The following is a 26,180-nucleotide window of genomic DNA, read 5'->3' as shown; positions in this document are numbered from 1 at the left end:
ATGAGAGTTTTCGGCTTTTGATGAAGCTATGCAGCTTGAGAAGGGGTTCCAAAGGACAAATAGTTGCCTAGGTAGGGAGGAATAGTGACAGAGGGTTGTCCTATGAGGGTATGGGTGTTAACTTGTGTCATACTCTAGCTAAACTCAACACTCCAACACCAATATCTTACCCACTCGATTTTATTCTTAGGCAATAATTTTCCTCTAAAAATGATTATAATATGATTATATAGGGTCTCATATGCCAAAATACGAGTTTGGGTGAAAATCCCGCGTCAAAATCATGAAAAACGGGCTTAAAACTATGTTGGTGTCGAAAACCAGGAAAAGGGGGCGAAGTCTGCGAAGTCAAGGTCGGAGGTTCGGTCCTAGCCATTAGAACCGAAGGTAGGTTCGCTTGATCCATTAGAACCGAGAGGAGGGCTCAGTTCGAGCAGTCTCGCAGGCGAACACAGAAGAGGGACCGAAGGCGAAGTAGGCTCGAAGCGAAGGGTGGTTCGGGTTTGGTCTATGCGAGTCCGTTTCCCTAGAAGCTTCGGTCCTTGCAAGTTCGGTCCAAGCAGGTTCGGTCCTATGGGAGGTTCGGCTCTAAGAGGGTTCCGTCCTCTCAGCAGGTTTCGCTTCTATAGAGCTGTTGTTCGCACAAACTTCCCATTTCGAGCGGTTTTTGACTAAGTTAAGGCTCGGGATGCCCCAAATGATTTTAAAAAGTTGAGGGAGATTTTGAGAGAGATTTAGGAGAGATTTCACATACTTAGAGAGATTTGGGAGAGATTTCACATACTTAGAGAGATTTGGGAGAGATTTCACATACTTAGAGAGATTTGGGAGAGATTTCACATACTTGGAGAGATTTAGGAGAGATTTCACATACTTGGAGAGATTTCACATACTTAGAGAGATTTGGGAGAGATTTCACATACTAGGAGAGATTTGGGAGAGATTTTACATACTTGGAGAGGTTTCACATACTTAGAAAGATTTGGGAGAGATTTCACATACTTGGAGAGATTTGGGAGAGATTTCACATACTTGGAGAGATTTGAGATAGAGAGAGATATAGCGATAAAGGTTGGAGAGAGACTTCTTTTGTGACCTTTTTGGATGTTTAGCTTCGCTACGCAAGGTTTGTAAATACCGTTTTCCCTTGTTATGAGCGTTATACGCCCCCGAAGGGTATGTATTAATGTTTTGTTGAGTTGTTCCATCAGTTACACTGATTAGGGTTTAGATTTTCTAAACACGTGAAGACTTAAAGTGATACTTTGCATAAAGATAGTGTGTTGTACAATAGTAAACACGATGTAAACCCTAATACACAAGGGTCAGTTGAGTTGACGGGTTGACTTGTTGACTTTATTTGACTTTGACTTGAACGGAAATTGACGATTGCCACATTTACTCTAAAGGTCAGTTATTGGACAAGAATTCTAGTTGGATCGGGAATCAACTATTGATGAAATATTATTTAATGTTGTTAGTGCAAGGATTCTAGTAACATAAGCTAGTGTATTCAGTTATCTTGGTTTATGGTGAGTCTCCTCACAATACTATGCGTCGAAGGCACCAATGTTGTCTCCTCACAGTACTGTGCGTCGAAGGCACCAAGGTTTTGGCCCCTAGCCTAGATTGGAAAGACCATGATATGGCTCGTCGCATATTGACAAGACTATGATTGACACATAGCACCTCCTATTGAATGTTGGATATGTATCTTATGTTCGGCTCACATGTTATGGATGGTATGTGGTATTTGGGGAACTCACTAAGTTTTATGCTTACAGTTGTTGTTTATGGTTTCAGGTACTTCCGATTCGAAAGGAAAGGGATCGACTTGATCGCAACGCATACACACATGCTTTTCCTCAATGGTGTATTTTGGTATTGTACTATGATATCTGTTTTTATTATAAAATACTTTTAGGTATTTGAGTAAATGATAAACGTGTTGTTTGGTTGTTTTAAAAATGAAATTTTTACCTTCGTATTTTGGGATGTTACAAATTGGTATCAGAGCCATGGTTTGAGGGATTTGGGCATACTTTCGGGTGTGCCTAAAGTCAAACTGAGGGATTGGTGAAAATTTTTATAAAATAAATGTTTTAAAAAAGGGGTTTCTAATCAACGAAAATGGTTTGATGCATGCAAACGGCCGAGCTCAAATAAGTGGTTCCCAGAATAGTAGTACATGTTTATTATGATATATGATATGATAATGAGAATTACATGCTAGATTAGGGCTAAGGATCTGCTTAGGATTTTATGACAGGAGAGATGCCTTTATATGCCTGATTGTATGAGCTTTTAGAATTGAATGCAAGTATGGTTTTCAGATAAGCGGATAGAATGACTTGAGTCGTGTATGCTGGTTAGATTTTTTGTTACCTGAATGCTACTTGCTTTCTGCTTTTTGGGACGCATAGCAATGTGGATCAACTACTAAGTGAATATGCTAAGTCACATGTGGCTAAGGTTAAATAATCTCAGAGTGATGGATCTGACCATATTGCACAATTCTTGTCTGAGTTCAACCGTTCTAGGGTTGAGTATTTTACTCAAAGGATTATCTGATCTCTGTTGCATGTGACTATATTCATCAGGTAATTAGTTGACTTTGGTGGGAGTCTTTCAGCAGCTGAGGTCAGGGTGAGGGCGGGAACCTAAGAGAGCCTAGTGAATGCTTCGGTGGGTTGTTGGGTCAATATTATGGTTTATACTTTGATTTTCTAGGAAATTGTATTTTTATATAATATCTTATGTGTTTACGGTCAGGTTTATGGCCAAGGGGGTGTTTATGGCCGTAAACCATGTTTACGGCCCATGTTTCCCGTGTATATATATATATATATATATATATATATATATATATATATATATATATATATAGGGGTGAGGGGTGTGAGGAAGAGGGTGATGAACACCAAGGAGCTTAAGTGTGTGCATTTGAAGGTGTTCTAGAGAGAGAGAGAGAACAAGTGTGTGTTAGTGTTTGTGAGTCTTTGTATCCGGATCTTCAGTCTAATCATATCATACATAGATTCATCATCATTCTTCTTCTCCTTCTCTTCTATTTGATCTGACATCATCCGTTTGATTGGGATTCCGCACCATCAAATGGATCTGATTGATACACAGGCAAATTAGGGAATTACAATTGGTATCAGAGCTTGGTTGTATCAATCAATTTTTTCAGATCTGGAGCTTATTTGATCTTATTTTGAAGAGTTTTTTGCGTTTTTGGATAGATCTCGCAAAATTAGGGGGGGGGGGGGTTGTTCTTAGCGTTTTTTCTAAAAACGAGTTTTTGATCGAGTTTTGGACCAAAAAAGGTGAAAAAACGTTGTTTTTCGTAAGGAACAACAATTTTTGGAGAGTTTACGGCCTTTGAAGGCTTTACTGGCCGGAGTTTACGGCCGGAAACGTGTTTACGGCCGGAGTTTACGGCCAGAAACAGGTCGCCGGAGTTTACGGCCGGAAACTGGTCGCTGGAGTTTGCGGCCGGAAACTGGTCGCCGGAGTTTGCGGCCTCGGCTCGGCTTGGATCGCGGCTGGAAGAACGGCTCGGCAGTGGACTACAGCAGCGCGCTTCGTAAAAAAAATATAGGAAACATTGGTGCCAGGGCTCGAACTCAAGACCTTCGGTTCAGCAAACTCGCGCCTTACCAAGTCGGCTAGCAAGCCTTTTGTGTGATCCTTTCGAATCTTTAAACTTAACATCTCATTCCCGCTTTCAAATTTCGCAATTTGACATTTTTAGCCCAAAAATCAATTTCTTTTATTTCTAAGCTCCATTTTCATCCAAAAATTTTAATTTTTAATTTTTGAATTTTATTTTTGACTTTTTTACTTAAAATTTTGACTTTGACTTTTAAAGTTTGACCTTTGACTTTAAACTTCGACTTTCTCGTTTGACTTTTAAATTCTCAAATTTATATTTTCGGTTTAACTTTTCAAGTTTGAGTTTTTAGTTTGACTTTTTAAATTTGACTTTTAAGGTTGACTTTTGAAGTTTTTAGTCAAAGGGCACTTTTAAATTTGACTTCCAGTTGTGCTTTTAATAGTTTTTGAAGTTTATGAGGAAATTGAAAACATGAAAGAGAGTCGTCAGGAGATGTTAAGGCAAAACTTCAACATGTTTGATTATATCCCTGGAGAAACCCTCGAAACTCAGTTGCAGCGATTTACTACACTCACTACTGAGATGAATATAGCTGGGATCTTCTTGTCCAAATCAGAGATAAACAAAAAGTTATTGAATTCACTTCCGAAATCATGGGAAATGAACGTGGCTATCATCAAGAAGGCAAAATATCTCAATCATCTTAGTCTTGCTGATGTAATTGTAGAACTTGATACTTTGAAGTGTAGAAAAACAATGAGTTCCGAAAACATTCCGGTCACTAAAGTTACATGTACTCCAGCTTGTGAAGCTATGATTAAATTTCTTCGGGAACAAATTGATTTATTAAAAAGAGAAGTTGAGGACCTGAGATATGAAGGATATCAACTCAGGAAAGGACAGAAACCCCTGAAGGCTGAATTAGAAACAAAAATAAAGGATTTTAGAAGAATTCAGGCAAAGTACAGTGAGAAATGTGAACTGTATAATTATGTTAAAAGGCAAAATGATGCGCTGACTGTCGAGCTTGATACATTGAAGAAAAGATTTGATTCTGCAAACTTTGCTTTTCAAAATTTTGATGGATCAAGCGAGGTAGTTGCCAACATGATCGATCATTGCATGGATTTTAAACGAAATCAGTCAAAGGGTTTAGGATATGATAGTGTACCTCCTCCTTATAATCATACATATTTGTATCAACCCCTATCCAAGGAGGAGATTGCCAATGAACCATTTATGGTTTATGGCAAGCCATCTAGTTTCGTTTCTGGCGGATTTATTAATGTTGAAAGTACTAACATTTCTACTTCCCCTGCAGATCAACCCTTAGACCAGGCAAAGCATGGAGTCGGAGGACCTGTTGATGTTTATGTTTCCTATGAACAACCTTCTGTTTCTGATGATAAATTTGATGATACATCTTGTGATGCCTTTGATGCTTTTGCATCAGATCATGTTGAGTTAAATTTTTTTGATATATTTGATTATTTGTTTGAAAATACTGATGTTCCTGTTTCTAGCACATCTACTTCATATGCAGATAAAGTAGCAGAAAATAAGAACAAGGAGAACACCACTTAACAAACCAACATCTCATTGAGTTATGAATCTGTTGCTTCGAACTCATCTGCTTCTGATCAACCTGTTGTTGAGAAATACAGGCCACCAATTCCAACGCAACAGAGTTCTTGTTGCAATTGTGCTTGTGGGAATAATAAGAAACAAGGAAAATATACGCCACCAGGGGCAGGAAGAAACAACTTCACAGTGAAGAAAAAGACATGTTTTCACTGTGGAACACCTGGTCATATTGCCCGAAACTGTCCAAATCGCACATACATTCCCTATTACGCACTAAGCGGGCAGAACGCGCCAAAAGGGAGATACTCCAAAAGATACCCCTCGAGATCACGATCAGACATTGACGACTGGAATGCCAAGAAGGCCAATAATTCAATTCCCAAGGCCAAGAATTCAACTCCTAAGGCCAAGAATCCATCTCCAGAGGTCAAGAAGGGAATGTCGGCCAAGAAGCCAAATCCAAGAGATGCTCCACTGAACCAAAGACCCGTTAAATCAAAGTCATCTCAACGGCCGACATCAAGTTCCAAAGCAAGTACTGAGCCACCCATCGGATCGAAAAAGAAATGGGTTAAACCTAACTACCAATGGGTACCAAAGGCTCAATCTCCCAAATCAACTAATGACTCTAATATTTCATCATCTTCTGTTTGTGATAAACAGGATATGTCATGGGAGAAAGTACCATGCAAGGATGACAAAGGTCGACCCAATTTTAAAATGGATTGGGTTCCAAAGACCAACTAATCCCGCTCTGTGATGGAGCAGCTATGGAGGCATATCATCAGACTTCGGTTTGTTGGTAGTGGCTGTTCCTGGCACTTGATAGGAGATATCTCTAACCTGTATAACACTCAGAACATTGTTTGGGAGAATGTGTCATTTGCGGGAAGGGAAGTGATATGATCATGTGATAACAGGCAACCTGAGTCTGCGTAACGTACCCGAAGTTGAATGGTCTATGCTCTGGATTGATGCGTCGGTAGGCACAAAAAAATTTAAATGGACTTGACTAGGGAGAGTTGAACTAAGGAAATTTATAGACTTGACAAATCTTGACCTAGTTAGATCCGTTCAGCCTGACAATACGACGCTCGGATAGGTTGAGCAGGGAGATATATATATGGGAATCTACTCGTTACATTAAATGAACCCGTACTTGGAACCGTGGTTTAACTTTTCCTCGATGTGCGGATTCTGTCCTTAATTCCGGTTGGATGGAGCGACTGGTAAATTCCGATAAATTAGGTTTGTAGAATATCATTCTCTTTCTTTCCGTCTGTTAGTCATATGTTGTCTCCTTTGCGTGACTTCCAATCCGACCTGGTACACAACATATGCAACTCTATTTCTCTGCAGGTTATATATGTGAAAGACTTCTTATCTGTTAGCCATATGTTGTCTCCTCTGCGCGACTTCTAATCCGACCTGGTACACAGCATATGCAACCTTCTACTTCTCAACCCCTCTGAAGTAATAAGTAATAAGTAATAGAATTCTGAATCTATCCTCTCTCTGAATGGTTGTCTGCTCACCCAGTGTAAGGAGTACTCTAGAAGTTCTTGATGGCTGGGGCATATCAGGAAGCGGAAAAGACGTTCTAGTACACTTAAAATTGAACACATACAGATTGTCTATAGATTTCGCTGCTTAATTTAGGTGGACAACAATATCCCTAGTCGTCGTCAGATGAATGGTCCTTAAGACATAGTATTTAAGGAATTAGGATCAGATATAATATCTAGGAACTTAAGTTCACCTTGTCTTGTAACAAATAGTATGTCCTAAATTTGTCACAATTTTTCGTGTTTAAGTGGACAACAATACCGACGATCGTCCAGAAAAAGATGTGAAGATAGAAGGTACCGACAAGTGGATAAAGGTTGTCTAAAAACTTTGATCCCAAATCACTCTTAAAGTTAGCTATTATTTTTGTTTTTGTTAAATTTGTTCATACTTTCTTCTAATTTAAATATTAGGGGAGATCTAAAAATTAAAAAAACAAACAAAACAAAACAAAAAAAAACAAACAAAAATAAAAAAAATAAAAAATCCAAAAAAATAGTGTTATTTCTTTTTCAGAAAATATGAAAAATCCAAAAAAATATTTATGTTTCTGTTTTAATTTGTGTGCTAAGTTTTCTTTTAGTTTTGTTTTGTCTTGAAAAGTGATTTCAGTTATAGATAAGACTCATGGAGTTTGTGTTGAAGATTTCTAAGCCAAAGCCTCATCCATGAGCATCGAAGAATTCGCATTCGAAGGACCAAGAAATGAAGATTATTCTTTCAAATTCAATCTTTCAGCCCCAGAAGCTAGGTGAAGCTGAAATTGAAGATTATGTGACGGATTGCATTGAAGCCTCCTCAAGCAGTCTGCTGCTATCTTTGTACCCGCTGAAGTGATCCAGAAGATTTGTTCTCTCTGAAGATTCTCAAGCTAAAAGCGCCATCTTTCAAGAATCAGTACAAGAAGCCTCCTCACCCGACGTGCGTTCAAAGCCAAACTCTGAAGAAATGCCCAACTGCTCAAGATAAATTCATTCATAGAAGATTCATACATTCATCCTAATGCTGTGAAGAATTTGAAGATAATAGTTGAAGCCAAGCTCCCAATGAAGATTAACAAGAAAAGCCAGCTACTTTTTAGGGGAGCTTGTCGGGTCATTTAAGAAAAGAAAAGAAAGCTCTAAACCAATAGGGAGATTGTTGGGTCAATATTATGGTTTATACTTTACTTTTCTAGGAAATTGTATTTTTATGTAATATCTTATGTGTTTATGGTCAGGTTTATGGCCAAGGGGGTGTTTACGGCCGTAAACCCTGTTTACGGCCCATGTTTACCCGGCCCATGTTTCCTGTGTGTATATATATAGGGTTGAGGGGTGTGAGGAAGAGGGTGATGAACACCAAGGAGCTTAAGTGTGTGCATTTGAAGGTGTTCAATAGAGAGAGAGAGAACAAGTGTGTGTTAGTGTGTGTGAGTCTTTGTATCTGGATCATCAGTCTAATCATATCATACATAGATTCATCATCATTCTTCTTCTCCTTCTCTTCTATTTGATCTGACATCATCCGTTTGATTGGGATTCCGCACCATCAAATGGATCTGATTGATACACAGGCAAATTAGGGACTTACATGGGTTTAGTTTCATCGTTTAGTGATCAAAGGGTGCATCGGTTTGAGAGGGTGACTTAGAGTATTCGGGATGATTCCTAAGGAAAGTATAGATAGGTGTGGAAGGTAGTATTGGGCTCGTACTACTGAAAGCACAAGATCCATACTCGAATAAGGAAGAGTCTTGGAGAATCTAGGAAGCTTGCAGGATGAGGATTCTTAGGTATGTTCTGATCATTTCCATGTTGTACTTCAATTTGGTGATGAGCACTCAGGAAGGAGGTTCAGGTTCTGGTTTCAGCTTAGGTGCAGGCACTGAGCCGATTAGCGAGCAGATGCGGGAGTTCATCTCGTGGGAGATTACCCCTGGTCTTTTGGAGTAGATTCCTATGATCTTTGGTATGGTGAAGGAGGGGATTCTCGAGATATTGGATGAGCGCTTGGGCGCACTCCGTGCCGAGGTTTTCACCATCGTTGGAGCTCGCACGCTTTCTTTCCGTGAGTTCCATACGTGTGGAGCTCCTTTATTCTATTGGGAGAAGGATCCCATTGCCAATAGCAGATGGTTAGTAGATATGGCTAACGCGTTCATGACGAGTTTCTACCCCAAGGAGTCGAAGGTCAGATTTTCTTCCTACCTTTTGAAGGACAGCGCACGAGATTGGTAGGAGGAGGTAGGACGTGAGTTGGGTGATGATGTGGGATGATTTTTTGACTAGGTTCTGAGCTGAGCTTGCACCGGTAATCGAGGGAAACAGTTGGCGCAAAAGTTTCAGGATCTCCGCCAGACTACTACGATTGAGATAGAGATCACTGCCAAGTTCTGGGAGAGCGCCTTATTGGTTCCGTAATATGCACCAAATGAGGAAATGAAGAAGGTAAGGTATCATGATATGCTAAAGGATGACATCAGGGAGTTTTCTGAGTGTATAGGGTGCAAGAACCTGAATGATATGATTTCTACAGCCCGGGAGCAGGAGATCGATTTGGAGTACCTAGGGAAGAGGGTGCCAGATCAAGTGCAGGTATTGGAGGGTCCTGGGAAGAGACCAAAGACTTCATATCAGTGATTGAGGGGCTAGCAGGGCCGAAGTCAATGCAACATGTGTGGGAAACTACATGATGGGGTTGGTCGTTCTAGGGGTTTGGGCTGCTACAAGTGTGGCAGGTTTGGTCATGTCAGCAGGGATTGTCCTCAGGGGGCAAGCGCGTTATGCTTCCACTGCAACCAAGTGGGCCACAAGAAGGACAACTGCTTGATGATGAGGGGAGGAGCAGTGAGTGTACCTACTCTAGTTACTTTGAGGACCACTGATGGTCGTGAGGTTAGGGTAGGAGACCTAACATAGAGGATTTGCGCATTACAGTGTCAGACACGGGATGCCAGGACTCCAGCAAGTGACATTGCGGGTATGTTATCTTTTCCCTTCTCTTTGGTCGTTATTTGTATTTATGCTGCATGGAATTTGTATCAGTTTGGGTAAGCATCATCTTTCGTTTAATTCTTTATTATTATTTGAGTTGTATCATCATGTATTGTTATATGACATTTGCATGCCATGAATCATTAGTGGGTCAGTAAAGGGGTTGTATATTGTTGAGCGGATTTCAGTGTATTTGGTAATTGTTTCTGTTCACTGTCGGTATCAGTTCAGGGGTATCATTTGGAAGGTCTATGATCAAGGTCAGCGGGTTGGTTTTTCAGTAAAGTCAGGGTTCAGTTGTTTTGGCATTTGATATGGTGGGGTTGGCAGTCATATATGGAAGAACATTTGGGGTTGTCAGATTTGCTGAGATTTCACGGAGTGATCATCTGGTCTTCAAGTTTTGTGCGGTCTTTGGGTTTCACTAGTATTGAAACACTAGCATTGGTAAGCACGGGTTGTCAGTGGTTCAACCATAAGGGGTAAGATGGATTAGGAATCGTTCAACTTTCTGTGCTGGGAGAGCTTCAACGAATTCAAGTGAGAAGAGAATTGATTCGATTTCCGGAAACCAGATCAGACGTGAGACTTAGATGAGTTTCTCATTTTCGTTGGGAGTTCGGGAAATTTACAGCAGTTGGTTTACGCCTTATTGGTGGTAGATAGCAGGTTTTGATGGACCTAGATTGGGGTTCCAAGCATGACCCGATCTCAGTTTGGGGCGCATAATCTGGTGTGGGTTTGACGCAGGATGAGTTTGAATAGATTGATAAATGAATGGTAAGACCATAGCCAGTGGCCATGGCAAGATAGGAGTGTTGTAAGACTATAGTGGTGGCCCGTAGCATTCGCTAGTTGGCAGATGGTATGGGAGTGTTATAAGGCTACAAGGTGGCCCGTAGCATTCACCGATCCCTATGGAGTGATGAGGGTGTGGCAAATCCATGATTGATCATGGATTTCTTCATATGGATTAGACTAGGGTGGGTCAGTTCGTAAGACTGTGGGAATGCCACATCATGCATGGAATCAGGAAGTGGTAGGTTGTTGGAGGCTGGTTGTGATATAAGACTATAGTTGGTCATGTAGCATTCACTTTTAGCATTGGGGTTGGTGACGTTAGGTTTTTCGGGTTGTTATGATCGGTTGCAGCCATATGTGGCAAGGTAGCTTGGGCAATTATTGCCAGATGAGGCTTTCATTTGGATATCGCGTGCGACGACTGTGTGTGTCTATTAACTCAGCAACCGGGACGAAATCTAGTGTTTCATTTAGTTGGCAGGCAATTTGAGACCGGGGAAATGTTCAGGGGCAAAGGACGTCATGTACAGTATCATACCAATGCACAATAGTAAAACAAGCAACAACATCATCCATTGCATTAATAAAACAGTTTATACATGTGTGTTCTTAGTATAGTTGTAAGACACCATAAATATATATATATATATATATATATATATATATATATATATATATATATATATATATATATATATATATCAAAAAAGAAAGAGGAGTCTTGATCCTACTCCGTCTTCTCAAAACCTGTGCAAATGAACCTGTCTACTGATGACCTGAGAATACAAGTTATTTTGAAAGAGTAGATCAGCATTTAAGCTGGTTAGTTCATAAGTATTTTAGTGTCAAAAGTTTATATATGTTTCATAAAAATGTTTGCAAGTGTTTTGATGTAAAAGTTTGTATACTTCCTAGAATCCTATATTTTCTACTAAAACTAGTCTTCTACCAAGACTCAACTATTTTGTATCTTCTGTTTCTCTGTGCAAAATGATGTAAGATGTATGTTTTTACTTGTAATAGTATAAATGTGGGTTTTCCATATTTTTAAAACTATCCTAACACGAAAAATAGTATGCATTTCTTATGTGAGAATGTTACATCATGAATGTAATGGAAAAATGAAAGTGTATAGTAGTGTTGTATAAAAAATAACTATTGAAGCACTAACTACCTTAAAACCAATTTGTTAATTAAGGTAAAATGTGATGTGGTTATAAGCATGCTGATTGACTAGTATTTAAAACGACGACCTGTTGGCGTCGAAACTAATGTGACATTTGTCACCCCTTAGCCTGGCGGCCAAACTGTAGCGAACTATCGGAATATAGGATTGTCAGTCCCATATAGATCTATACACACAATGCCCGTTCTCCCTCCAGGAGACTCTGGTTACAAAACGTGACATAACAAGTATATTGTTATGCTTTGAAGTAGTGGTTTCACATTATTGTTATCTTGTTCTTTTTATAGTATGTATGTTAATTTCTGTTCTTATTATAGTATGTATGTTCCTTTCTGCTCGTGTTATAGTATGTATGTATGAACTGACTCATGTATGTTTCACTTTTCTAGAAATAGTACGTAGTAATCCTCTAAACTATACCTATTATAGTTTACTAGTATGTTTGTGTGAACTGTTAATGATTGTAGAAAAGACTCAATTACTTACCATAAGTAACTAAGTTATGTATTTACCTTAAAAATGGGTTTAATATTGATATATAGATTTAATGAGTATAACTATGATTTAGCCAACGGTCGGACTAGTGATCCTACCCTAAGCCCATAACCAAACAAGGAATAGGAGTTAAGGTATCTAGCAATAGTCCTAAGTCTGTTAAAACATACTTATACATAAATAAATAGACGAATATGATTTGATATAAAAGAAGTTTATAAAAGTTTTAAAAGAGTTTTAACAAGTTTTGAATATAAGAAATCCCTTTGTTTGTTGTTTTCACATGTAAATCGTTAACACATTTGTATTATGTTCTACTTGTATTATCCCCCCTAAAAGCATTTAAAAGTGTTTAAAACTATAATTAACGGGGGTATGAACTCACTTGTAGTGAGTGATTCGAATGAAGATCGATAGGATGCTAAGTACGCTAAGTGAAGTCCTGAGCACAAATGGATCCTATTTAGCATATAATAACACATATATGAATGAAATTAGGGCCTATAACCATTAATATGGAAAGGAAACAACCTTAGGTTCTAGGAAACACTTACAATGATCTGTTTGAACTAAGAATGAATGGCTGAAAGGTGTTCACGGCCAAACAAGTAAGGTTTACGACCCTTGTGTTGTTCACGGCCTAAGAACACTTGATGTGTTCATGGCCCAAGCATGAATCTTTTAAGGGTTCATGGTCCAAGATGAAGGTTCACGGCCCTATGAAGGGTTCACGGCCAAGCACAGTTGAAGATCCTTGAAGATGATGATGAACTATGATGAATCAATGCTAGAATCAAAGGGGTTTCTAAGAATAAACAAGTAAATGGATGAGATACTTACGTTTTTGTGGTGAAAGAAGACTCTTTTATGGAAGATACTTGAGAGAGAATGGATGTATTCACGGCTGGTAATGGAGAAGTGAATTGGAAATGGCCAAAACTCATATATATATATATATATATATATATATATATATATATATATATATATATATGGCATGAGTTCACGGCCAAAGATGGGTTCACGGCCGTGAACCTAGTCTGCGGCCGTGAACTACTTCTGAAGGTGTTTTCTGCGCGAATGTAATCCACTGAACTCTACCTAACACTTCCTAACACACAACCCTTGAGTGTACTAGGCTTAGGGGTCGTTTGATAAGGTATCTAACTGGGTCCAAAGAGGACTAGGTCCATAAAAAACCAATTCGCACGTTTGATTTTGATTATAGGTGGAAGGACTCGGTCCAACATTAGGATCCGGTCCAAAAAAAAAGAGGACTCGGTCCTTGTTTTCTAATCGACGGACCAAGAAAAAATAACAAAGACATATCGCTTGCCCTACATTCTACTCGATCGGATTTGCAATCATCTCTCCCACGTTTAACTTCCAGCGACTACCACATCGGCCAACAGCAAGAACATCGATCGCATGAAGATAATTGGTGAATTGGAACAATCGCACGTTTAACTTCCAGCAACGAATTCAATCAGCAACATACGCAGGAGGTTTGTTTTCCTTGTGTTGTTATAATTTTTTTTTTCATTCATATTCAGGGGCAAAATTGTCCACAACTGATAATTTTTTCTGCATCATAAACAACAGCAGCAACAGAAATTGTTATTTTTGTTCCTTTAGAATTCAATTTTCATGTTCTTGATTCCTAAAATTTCCATGGGAGCATGCATGTTATTTCTTGATGCAGAAAAAATTATGATGCAGAAAATTGAATATGTATATGTATACATGTACTTGTGTTTTTGAATTTTAAAGGAACAAAATTAACAAGGATAAATTATGATGCAGAAAATTGTGTATTGATTAATTATTGTATATGTGTATAGTAATTAACGAGCTAAACATGTGTATTTCTTAATTACTATATATCCTCCAAATATGTTTATGTGTATATGTATATGTATACATGTACTTGTGTATATGTGTAGAAATATGTGTGTATACTTGCATAACGAGCTAAACATGTGTATATACTTGTGTATATGTGTGCAAATTTTTGTATATATTGGTGTATTTATTTGTGTTACATCTTTTTGTATATGTATATGTATTTGTGTTTTTGTGTGGAAATATGTGTATATACTTGCATAACAAGCTAAAAATTTATTTATTCCTTAGACATGGCTGAAAAGAGAAGTAGAGCTAGTTGGTCTTCGGATTTTGTGAACAAAACTCTTCTTGATGCATGTATCGAAGAACTAACAAATAACGGTCAGAAGGGTAGTGGTCTTAAAAGTACCTCATGGAATACAATAGCTGAAAAACTAAAAAAAGAACATGACTTTGTTGTTGACAAAAAACAAATGAAATATTATTATGACTACTTGAAAAGCAAGTATGCAGTTTGGTTGAAATTAAAAAACAAAACTGGGAATCTCTATAATCCTGTCACAAACACGTTTCAAATGACGGATGAAGAGTGGAAAGTGGAAGCAAAGGTAATCTTTTAATTTAAAACACATTATTATTTATTAAAAAGTTTAATAATAAAATTATTTTTTCAAACAGTTGAACAAGATGGTTGAGAAATTAAGAAATGCACCCCTCCTTTACCCTGATCTATGCACCAAGTTGTTTGATGGTGCGACCTCGACCGGTGCTGCTAGTTGGGGACCATCTTCGACACTCCGTCATCCTACAGAAGCCTTTACCACACAAGATTATGAGGATATCGAGATGGTAGATACTCCGCCTCAAATGGATATCCCAGCCTCAGCTTCAACAGTACCCCCACCTACAAGTGCATCACATGCAAGTGGAGATTCGTCTGCCTGATCTAAAAATAAAAGAGGAAAAAGAAATGCACCCACGGAAACACTAGATGATGACATAAGAGTGGTTGGCAAGGAAATTATGAAGGCAGCTCAGGCGTTCGCGCAAACTAATAATCTTGACAAGGAGATGGATGAATGTGTTGAAAAATTGAAAGGCTTGGAGTGGCGAAATTCTGATCCGAAATACATCACCGCTCTTATGTTGTTCGCAGAAAATGCTGGTAACAGAAAAATTTGTTTACGCCTCGAGTCTTCGACTTGTGAGTTGTGGGTGAAAAGTGCGGGAAAGAATTATGGATTACTTGGTTCACTTTAGTATGACTTTAGGATGTTTTATTCTTTATGCTTTATGGATTTATATTATGGTACATGTTATGGATTTTTATGTGTAGGGTTGTTTCGTGTTATGTTTAGGATTTTTAAATTTAGGTTGTTTATGTGTTATGTTTAGGATTGTTAATTGGTATTGACTTTTTTGTTATGGATTTTTATGTTATGGATTTTTATTTTATGGAGTTATATGCCATCCATTTTAATGTTATTGATTAATTTTATGGTTTATCTTATAAAACTTATGTGATTTGTATTAACATGTAACAGGTTACATATGGATAAGGAAGGAGAGTTTTTAGGTGTCCTTATACTCTCATGCTATTGGTTGATGTTGGTTCGGAAAAGAAAAAAAAGAATAGAAAGAATAAAAGCTAACGAATCGGAAGAAAATGGGCATGCATATACACAAGATTTGATACACGGAGATCCTATACAATGTTTTGATATGATAAGTCTTTCACAAGATGCATTTGTATTATTATGCAATCATTTTACTCAAAGAAATTGGTTGCAACATAGTAGGACAATAAGCGTTGAAGAGAAGATGGCTATATTTTTACATGTTGTAGGACATAATGAACGTTTTCGAGCTGTTAAAGAAAGATTTCACCACTCCATACAAACGATTCATCAATGTTTTCATGAAGTGCTAAAAGCAATGATGTGATTTACAAGAGAAATTATTGTACCAACATCTTCTAATACAACAAGAAATACCTCGGAACGTTATAGACGGCTAAAAAACATATTTCCTGGAGCATTAGATGCACTAGATGGAACACTTGTACATGAAGTTGTGCCCGTTGATGAACAAACTCGCTATAGGGGAAGAGGAAAAGGTGAATGTTATCAAAATGTAATCAGAATTTGTGAATTTGATATGATATTCACCTTTGTATGGGCTGGATGGGAGGGCATAACACACTATTCTAAAGTTTTGAAAGAAGTTGCATTTAATCCGACTTCTGGATTTCCATTCCCTCCACAAGGCTTGTCATTTTTCTATAAGTTTTATTATCTATATTATTTATATGATTAATTTGTCACCCATCTACAGATAAATATTACCTTTGTGATGCCGCATACACCAACACCCGTGGATTTATGGCTCCTTACCGCAATACTAGGTATTGGTTAGCTGATTTTCGAAGAAACATAACTTTAACTAAGGAAGAAAGGTTCAATCATGCTCATGCACAACTTAGAAATTTCATTGAACGTGCTTATGGTGTATTAAAGGCGAGATTTCCAATTTTAAAACGTATGGCTCTTTATCCTTTTCCAGTGCAAAGAGACATAGTCATTGCCTGTGTCGCGATCCATAATTTTATAAAGAAGTACGATATTGAAGATGACCAATTTACGAACTTTGAACAAAACAATATGGTTACTCCTAATGTGGGAGGTGGAGGAAGTGAGGGCGAAAACATACAAGGCATAGAATGGGGTTCGGAAGCCGTTGAGTATATGACTAATTTGCGTGACCAGATTGCTAATCAGTTACTTTCAAATGGTTCACGTTAAATGATATACTTTTTTATTATGTATGACAATGTGTATTTGGATTTTGTATTACACTTCGTATTTGGATTTTTAATTATGTATGTTTAATTTGGATTTAATGTGAAAATTTTTATTTGTATAATTATTTTATCCAGCACAAATGGACAACATAAGGATAATATGGTTATTTTAATCATTCAACACAATCAGTCAAATAAATAATCAAACAGCATAAATTCAGTCAAATGTGGACTCAGTCAACATTTCTAACCCAGTCAGCTCCTAACTCAGTCAGCTCTAACCCAATCAGCAACTATCAAACGACCCCTTAGAAACTCTCAAACAGAACCTTAACACAGCATAAAGGTAACAAAAACAAGTCTGACTTTTGATTGAATTGATTGACTTTACAAGATAGAAATTTCGGGTTGTCACATCATCCCCTTGTTAAAGGGAATTTTGTCCCGAAATTAGAATTAAGCAAATACACATAGACTAAGGGAAAAGATGAGGATATTTAAGTTTCATTTGATCCTCCTGCTCCCAAGTGAATACGGTTCCCCGTTTTGCATTCCAGCGAACATTCACTATCGGGATCCGTCTTTGTTTCGTTTGCTTGACCTCCATGTCCATGATTTCTACTAGATCTTCCACAAAGTTGAGGCTCTCATTGATCTCGTTTTCATTAAGTGGGATAACAAGAGTGTCATCGGATAGGCACTTTTTCAGGTTCGACATGTGGAAGGTAGGGTGTACGTTACTAAGTTCTTGAGGTAGATTGAGTTTGTAAGGTACAGGGCCGATCCTAGCGAGAATCTCAAAAGGCCCTATGTACCTTGGATTTAGCTTCCCATGCTTTCCAAAGCATATCAAGGCCTTCCAGGGTGAGACCTTCAATAAAACAAGGTCACCAACCTAGAATTCCAAAGGTTTCCGTATCTTGTCAACGTAGCTCTTCTGGCGGTCTCTAGAGGCTTTCAATCGTTTACGAATCTGAACAATATTCTGTGTCATTTCCCGAATGACTTCTGGACCTATGAGAGTGCTATCAGGAACTCGTCCTTTAGCTAGTTACGTGTCACCCACCTCAGCGCAGCACAGAGGGGATCTGCACTTCCTGCCACAGAGGGCTTCGAATGGAGCAACCTTGATACTAGAATGGTAGTTGTTGTTGTATGAAAACTCGACTAACGGAAAATGGGTATCGCATGCTTTACCAAAGTCAATCACACAAGCTCGAAGCATGTCTTCCAACGTCTGTATCGTCCTCTCACTCTGTCCATCAGTTTGTTGGTGGTAGGCTGTACGCATGTCCAACCTAGTTCCCAAGGACTTTTGTAGCGACTACCAGAATCATGAAGTGAATCTACTATCTTTATCATAGATGATAGATATGAGAACACCAGGCAGTGGTACAATTTCCTTAACGTATGTTCTTGTCAGTTTCTCCATCTTGTCGGTCTCTTTGATCGGCAGGAAGTGTGCGGACTTAGTTAACCTATCTACGATCACCCAAATGGTATCGAGACCACCCGTTTTCTTGGGCAACTTGGTTATGAAGTCCATTGTAATCCGCTCCCACTTCCACTCAGGTATCTCGAGTTGTTGTAGTAAACCTGAGGGTTTCTAGTATTCGACCTTAACCTTGGTGCAAGTAAGGCACTTGCCCACGAAGGTAGCAATTTTTGCTTTCATGTTAGGCCACCAGTATAACTTTTTGACATCCAGATACATCTTATCTGAACCTGGATGAATGGAGTATCGAGTGTTGTGCGCTCATTCATGAAAATATCTCTGAAGCCACCTAGTTTCGGTGTTCAGATCCGATCCATGATGTATAAGGCTCCGTCACCCTTGAATCCTAAGTTCTTATCCATCCCTCTAAGGGATTCGCCTGCCACATTTTCAAGTTTCAAGGATTCTAGCTGGGCCTCCTTAATTTGTGTGGACAGATGTGAATGGATTGTCATAGTCAATGCCTTGACTCTACAACCTAAGTATTCTTTCCGAGTTAGGGCGTCGGCTACTACTTGGGCTTTACCGAGATGATAACGAATTTCGCATTCGTAGTCATTGACTAGCTCGACCCACCGTCGTTGCCTCATGTTGAGCTCCTTCTGGTCGAATATATGTTGAAGGATTTTGTGGTCTATAAATATAGTGCTTTGCGTACCATACAGGTAGAGTCTCCAAATATTCAGAGCAAATACCACTACTCCTAAATCAAGATCGTGTGTAGTGTAGTTGACTTTGTGCGTCTTAAGTTGTCTTGAGGCATAGGCGATGACCTTTCCTCGTTGCATAAGAACACAACCGAGCCCTTGGTTGGATGCATCGCGCTAAACCACAAAATCTTCTATCCCTTCTCGGAGGGATAATATTCGTGCGCTGCATAAGGCTCGCTTTAGCGTTTGAAACGCCTTCTGTTGTTTCTCTTCCCGTCAAAGGCTGCACCTTTCTGCGTCAAGGCAGTTACTGGTTTCACAATCCTTGAAAAGTTCTGAATAAACCTACGATAGTAGCCAGCGAGGCATAGAAATTGACGAATTTCTGTAGGCATCTTATGTGCTGACCAGTTCTCAATAGCTTTAATTTTGGAAGGATCCACGTGAATTCCCTCTTCGCTAACCACGTGACCCAAGAATTCGACTCTTCAAATCCAAAATTCGCATTTAGAGAATTTCGCATAGATTTTCTCTACTCGTAGTGTTTCTAAGATCTATCGTAGATGTTGACTATGTTCCTCCTTACTACGAGAGTAGATAAGTATGTTATCGATGAATATAATAACCAACTGATCCAAGTAAACACAAAACACCCGGTTCATTAAGTCCATGAACACTACGGGCGCATTGGTTAATCCGAAAGGCATCACTACAAACTCGTAGTGTCCATAACAAGTTCGGAAGACTATTTTTGAACATCTTCCTCTAAAACTCGTAACTAGTGATACCCAAATATCAGGTCAATCTTGGAAAGGTAGTTTGCCCCTTGAAATTGGTCGAAAAAGTCGACTATACGTGGTAGAGGGTATCGGTTCTTAATGGTCAGTTTATTTAGCTCTCTATAGTTGATGCACATACGGAACGATCCATCTTTCTTCTTTACAAACAAGACCGGTGCTCCCCAGGGCGAGAAGCTTGGTCTGATAAATCCTTTGCTAAGCAATTCATTAAGTAGACCGGATAGTTCCTGCATCTCAGCTGGTGCTAGTCGATAAGGCGATTTGGCTACAGGGGTAGCTCCAGGAACTAAGTCGATTCTGAACTCGACTTGACGTTGTGGTGGTAATCCTGGTAGTTCGTCGGGAAAGATGTCGGAAAAGTCACGTACTTCTGGGATGTTCTTTATGTCTTTCGCCTCATGGATCACATCAACCACATGAGCAAGAAACGCATGATATTCCTTTCGTAAGTACTTCTGGGCTTGTATACTTGAGATGATCCAAAGGTTCGTGCCTGGTTTGTTGCCATAGATAACTAGGTATTCGCTATTCAGTAGATTAAGACGTACGACCTTTTCAAAAAACATAATGTCAGCACGATGAAGACTCAACCAATCCATGCCTAAAATGACGTCGAATGTTTTAATTGAGATAGGCTAGAGGTTGATTGGAAATAAAGGATATCTAGAGATAGGGTACATCATATGTATATACTGTTAGTGCTCTCAGTCTTTTCGTTATCCATTTCTATGGTGAATGTTTCTTTTAGTGCTCGTGGTTGTTGTTTAAGTAAGTGTGCAAATTTTTTGTTCACGAAGCTCTTCTTCGCTCGACTATCAAATAATATGCATCTATAAGAGTTATAGAGGAGAAACATACACGTGACCACTGTCGGGTCTGCCACGGCTTCCTTATGGCCTATCGCCAAGACTCTCCCTACTCCACCAGCATTCAATGCTTTCGGGCAGTTCCTCTTGTAGTGACCAACCTCACCACACCCATAACAGCCCTGGCCCACTCCAACGCCAGTGACCTGGGTTATGTGTCTAGCCGGAGCTTTGTAGAAATGGGTGCTATGACCTTTCCTGTTGCAGTTCTCACACTACATTTCCAGGCGGGGTCCATTGTGGTGGAAGTTGCACTTGTTGCACTTTGGCAAACTCCCAGCATACTGTTTCACCGGCGCAGTGGCAGCAGGTGCTGTTGCAGCATTAACATCCACGATTTGTTGCTTCACTGCAGAGTTCTACGCCGCATTCTTCTTCGTGTCTGAAAACTTCCGCTTGTTGTCGGCTGTTTTGGCTTATTCTAGGACAGCAGGGGTTGTTGTTGGTGTGCAGACTCCATGATCTATGAGCCATTGTGCCAATCGTTTGGCCCTGTCGAACGTAGTGGGGTTTGAAGCTAGCACATTCCCCTGAAATTGAGGTACCAGCCCCCAAATATACCTATCGAAGGTAGGCTACTATGTCGGAGCCCTTCATGGTTAGGCTCCAAAGTTCTTGTTCAAGTTTCTGAACATCTCCCCTCGAGCAGTATTCCTTAATCATCAGCTCTTTCAGAGTTTCTCAGCCAATTGCATTTTCCATTATTAGAGTAAGTGACTTGACATGGCTATTCCACCATGTTAGGGCTCTGTACGAGAAGGTGCAGGCAACAAATTTTACTTTGCTTCCTTCCGGGCAGGATCAGATCTCAAAGATCGACTACGTCTTCTCGAACCATTACGATAGGGCAATGATTCCCCCAGTCCCGTTAAAGGTTCTGGGTTTGCAGTTGGTGAAGTCCTTGTACGAACACTCCCTGGAGCGTCCATGACTATCACCTTGGGTCAAGTTAACACCCGTTCCACCTCTACTAGTACCTCTAGCGTTGAATTAAGTAAGGGCTGTTGTAACAGCCGCAACCACTGCAGCGTAAAGGACTGCAAGATCATATTGAGGAGGAGTTGATGGTTCAGTTGGAGTTATCAGATGATTGTGTCTTGTTATTCTACGTGGAGGCATCTTTCAACTGTAAGTTTACAAAGATGAAGATAATAGTAAGAGTTCAATAGTGAGAGCAATGAGAGTGATCCATGAACTAAATCGCCATAGTTCAACAAACAGATGAGAATGTACTTGTAAAGGTAACAGAAACAAGTCTGACTTTTGATTGAATTGATTGACTTTACAAGATAGAAATTTCGGGTTGTCACAGGTTTTATGTAACAAATATCAAAGTTTGTATGCTAGTTGTAGGTTTCATGCTTTGGATAGTTTTATTGCATGTATAATTTGCGAAAACTTAGATCCAAAGCATTAGGGTTGTATGTGCACCATAGGGATGTTAGAGTACATAAAACCCATCAGTAGTATCAGAGCCATGGGTGTTTCTGTTCTATTGATGCATTGGTTAATTGTTTAAAGTCGAAAAATTGGAAAATTGTTGTCTGAACAGTGGACTCGACGAGTCCCATGAGTGGACTCGATGAGCTGGGTCATTTGGTGATGAACTCAACGAGTCCATTATCCAACTCGACGAGTTGGATCATCAGTTTGTAGTTTTCTAGGTTTTTTTGGCCATAATTGGAGTACGATCATTTCCTTAAACTGTTTTGTATCATAAAATCCGGTTTTTCTGATATGGTGGTGATTATCCTCATCCAATTTCAAGAAAAATTGTCAAATTATAAAATAATTACTAGATTATATGATAAACTAATTATTTGTATTATTTAATTTGAATTGTCTTGCTATATGAATTTGATTAGGTCAAATTGGTAAAAGATAAAGTTAAATAATTATTTTATTAGTTTAAATTTGATCTAAATGTTTTAAAGGGAGTTACAAAACTTGCCATCAAGTTTTAGAACTCAAAAGTTTTTTTAAGTAGTTACAAAACTTGCCATCATGTTTTGGAATCCAAAAGGTTTTGAAGAGTTTAAAAACTTTCCCTCAAGTTTTGTAATTTAAGATTTTATTAAAAGTATTAATGTTGAAATATTAAATTCTAAAACCTTTAATTTGAAAAGTCTCATTAGTGCACCTCTTGGTTTTATAACTTAAAATTTAATTAAAAAGCTTTAATTGTGAAATCGTAAATATAGAACCTTGATGTTATAAATAGTTCAAATTACACCCTTATGGAGTTTATTAAATTAATTAAACGTTTAATTAAAAGAGAGAATTAATAAATCCAAAATAATATGGTTTAAATTTAACTAAATTAAAAGTCTAATTTATAGTTTAAACCACCAAGTATTTTAAATTTGTAAAATACACCCTTATACTATATAATATTAAAAAGTATAATATACCATATATGTATAAGTTCAAAGTCAGTATTACCGTTAGTAGGCCTCATTCACGAAGTTGGTCTATAATGGGTGTCTAAGGAAGCGTCCTGTAAAATGACCGCCATTGGGTATCCATTCTTACCCACCGCACTCTTGACCAGTGGAGGGTTGTTAGCCAAACGGGTTTGATAAGACATCTAAATCCTCATTAAAAGTATAATGAAATACAAAGTAACTAAACCTTTTATAAATTCCTAATCTTAGTTACTTTAGGAAAATGTGAATTTGATGCTAACCCATGAAATTGCACATTGCACCTTATTGGTCAGTTAGTGGAGCATGTGTGGTTAACCGACACACTAATGTGGACTAATGAAGGATGACAATGGGTTTCTCATAAATTATCATTAATCAATGGACCGTGTGTGGTTAACCGATACATTGATTAGGTGATTAATGACATCGAGAGTACCAAGCTAATTTGCATGGTTATTCACACCTTATTTGTGATCATCGGTATCCCAGTCACAAATTTGAAGGGCATAATCAAGATTAAACATGCCATTGAAAAGTTCAGTGAATCTCAAAAGATCGAGGAATTTCATTTAAATTTTGTTTTCATGGTGGAATTGGTAACTCGTCATTTACCTACCGACAAATAGTTTGCAATTGGATTACGGCATCCCTCTTCCGAATTGTAAATTATTATGTCGGGTCCTAGCCTTGATATTTCATTTGGGTGTTATATAAAGGATTAAGTCAACTTACTTGAATTTCTCCCCTAGTAGATGTCTAGTTTTGACAGCTATGGTCTTTCTTATCCTTTCGGAAAAAGATTTCCTCATGAAGATGGTATTCCACATGGCGATCAAGGTGAAAGAACAATATGTTTGTCGTGCATTGATGGAATTGGAAATCAAACTTCACTTCCTCTACATCCTCCAAATATTCTCCCTGACCCACGATTTCATCGAATTGAAAATTTCAAGGTCACTAAAGCCCTATTGACAAGCAACACGAAGATGGAAAGTCTGTATGTGCTCACGTCTTGGAGATGAAGTTGCATATTGACAGGCTGGGAATGTTGGGTGTCGTTTTCCTGATGAAGTTGGTTGTTGACTTGGTTCTTCAATCACTTCCTGAGTGGTATGGTCAGTTTGTTAAAGACTACTATTTGACAGATCATGGCGTGCCCCTCATTGATCTAACATATTTGCTAATTGCTGCTGAATCAACAATGATTTAACGCACTGGTAAAGCAAATTTGATTGGAAGATCAATCTCCCAAACTTCCATAGACATTGACAGTGGCAACATTGGAAGTCCAAAAAAGTTTTCTCTTCCTAATGGAAAGGGATCTGCCAAGGTCAAACCATTTAACCAAATAGTAAAGAAAAAGGATAAGTCTGAGATTATCCTATATACCATTACAAAAGAGTCATTCTGTTTCTATTTCCAAGAGAAGGGGCATTGGATGTGAATCTGCCGTACCTACCTGAAGGATCACAAGGATGGTAAAGTCAAAACATATGACTCTGCTTCAGGTAAGTCCACTATCTAACTCTATTAAGTTCCTATTCATAGATTATTAGTACATGATGTGCTAATATTGCATTTTGATGTTCTGTTGGATCGAAGAAAAGAAAGGAAGCTTAAAGGAAGAGTGAGCTAAGTCTGGTCGCGAAGAGATGGATTTCGGTCACATGGTTTGATGATCAGATTTTTGAGCTGCTATTTAAGTGTTATGATAGATTGCTTAGGAATAGATAGCAACATAGTTTTCATTTGTAATTGCATTGTAAGGATAAGCTTTTCCGCACCTTTTATAAATAAATAATTTTTTTATTTTAAGTTGCCTTGTAATGACATTCGTGTAAATTATTGTTTATATGTTTCCATTAATAGCAATATTGAAAGATGTTTGATTCTTAGTTGTATCAATTGTGGTAGTGTCATAATTTTATAAGTAAGGAACGATTCTCATCGACCAAGATTCAATTGGATAGAAACTTGGAAATCATATGATTTGAAACATGTGATGTATGAAAATTTTGGTACTTGGGAAAATTGGGACTAATTCCTTGTTTACATAAGTATGTAAGTCAAGTGAAAGATAAAAGGATCTAGTACACATTGATGTGCACTGGTCAGATACACCACAAAGAATGATAAAGGCTATTCATCATGATTTAGTAATAGTTCATTTAATATGTTTACGCTTACAAGGTTAAGTATAATTCTGATACTTTGAAAAGATTCAATGTATAGCAGAACGAATAAGAAGAATCAAATTAGGCAGAAAGATAAATGTTTTCACCAATATAAAAGGAAAGGAGAGTACTTTAGTATCGTGTTTTATGATCATCCCTATGATTATGGAACCATGTCACAATTGATACTCTAATGACATCTTAGTCCATTTGTATGGCTAAGAAGAGGAATCGTAAATTGTTGAAATGGTTAAAATCAAAAGGATGAGTCATACTTCGTTCCAAATTCGAGTTTTAGAATCTTACTCTAAGTTACTCCAAGTTGTACCTTGAGTGACATCATGAAATGTGGAGTAGAAAAGTTTTCTTACTCATGTATATTTGTAATTGGTAGTTGTGATGTCTTGGATAAGACAAAGACCAACTGAGACCAATTATATGAAGTGTTTTTCTTGATAAGAACCTGCACTAAGTCTTCAATATTTGTTTGTCAATGAATGTTTCTTGACAACAGAATCTTATATGTCAAGAGGTCAGTGGGAGTTTAAAAAAATCTTGAAAAGGTTCAAGACATAATAAAGAGTAAACCTATTGTTAATCACCAGCACACGACTTGAGGTTTATAACCTATCGTGTTGACACATTATTATTTATGTTCTCACTCTAGTTAAAGTTAGCTATGCATGTGAGTTCTATGAGTTCTCAGTTTTTTTGCATAAGGCAAAGCACTTGGATTAGTGAAAGCACATTGATCAATAAGGGTGAGTTGTTGAACAACTTGGAAGACATGGTAGGCCCTTGTGACACCACATGGAAAGAAATTATGATTGAACAAGTTCGGTCCATATGAGTTCGAATTGGTCACAAACCTTGTCTTGTGATTATGGTTATGACAAAA

At 38.2% G+C, this 26,180-nt stretch overlaps 2 protein-coding genes across 2 annotated transcripts; both read left to right on the top strand.

Annotated features, from left to right (window-relative positions):
- Window positions 1–14,361: 14,361 nt before the first annotated feature.
- On the top strand, window positions 14,362–15,016 carry LOC145099529 (L10-interacting MYB domain-containing protein-like). Its single transcript, XM_079037094.1, has 2 exons — window positions 14,362–14,679; window positions 14,750–15,016. Exons 1-2 carry the CDS (start codon window positions 14,362–14,364, stop codon window positions 15,014–15,016), a joined length of 585 nt encoding a protein of 194 aa, XP_078893220.1.
- A 78-nt stretch (window positions 15,017–15,094) lies between these two features.
- Window positions 15,095–16,872, top strand: LOC145099527 (uncharacterized). The gene is made up of 2 exons (XM_079037093.1): window positions 15,095–15,236; window positions 16,406–16,872. The coding sequence occupies exons 1-2, from the start codon at window positions 15,095–15,097 to the stop codon at window positions 16,870–16,872; spliced, it is 609 nt and encodes a 202-aa protein (XP_078893219.1).
- Window positions 16,873–26,180: the final 9,308 nt, after the last annotated feature.

Source organism: Lactuca serriola, chromosome 4, assembly GCF_051521515.1.
Source record: "Lactuca serriola cultivar US96UC23 chromosome 4, Lser_US96UC23_V15, whole genome shotgun sequence".
Lineage (NCBI taxonomy): Eukaryota > Viridiplantae > Streptophyta > Magnoliopsida > Asterales > Asteraceae > Lactuca > Lactuca serriola.
Note: the sequence above shows the minus strand (reverse complement) of the source record. Positions and strands in the feature narration are given on the sequence as shown.

Coding starts and splice junctions, on each gene's coding strand:
- LOC145099529 (XM_079037094.1), top strand. CDS start 14,362: ATGGCTGAAAAGAGAAGTAGAGCTAGTTGGTCTTCGGATTTTGTGAAC. Junction 14,680..14,749: donor AGTGGAAAGTGGAAGCAAAG/GTAATCTTTTAA, acceptor TTTTTCAAACAG/TTGAACAAGATGGTTGAGAA.
- LOC145099527 (XM_079037093.1), top strand. CDS start 15,095: ATGAAGGCAGCTCAGGCGTTCGCGCAAACTAATAATCTTGACAAGGAG. Junction 15,237..16,405: donor GTTGTTCGCAGAAAATGCTG/GTAACAGAAAAA, acceptor ACCCATCTACAG/ATAAATATTACCTTTGTGAT.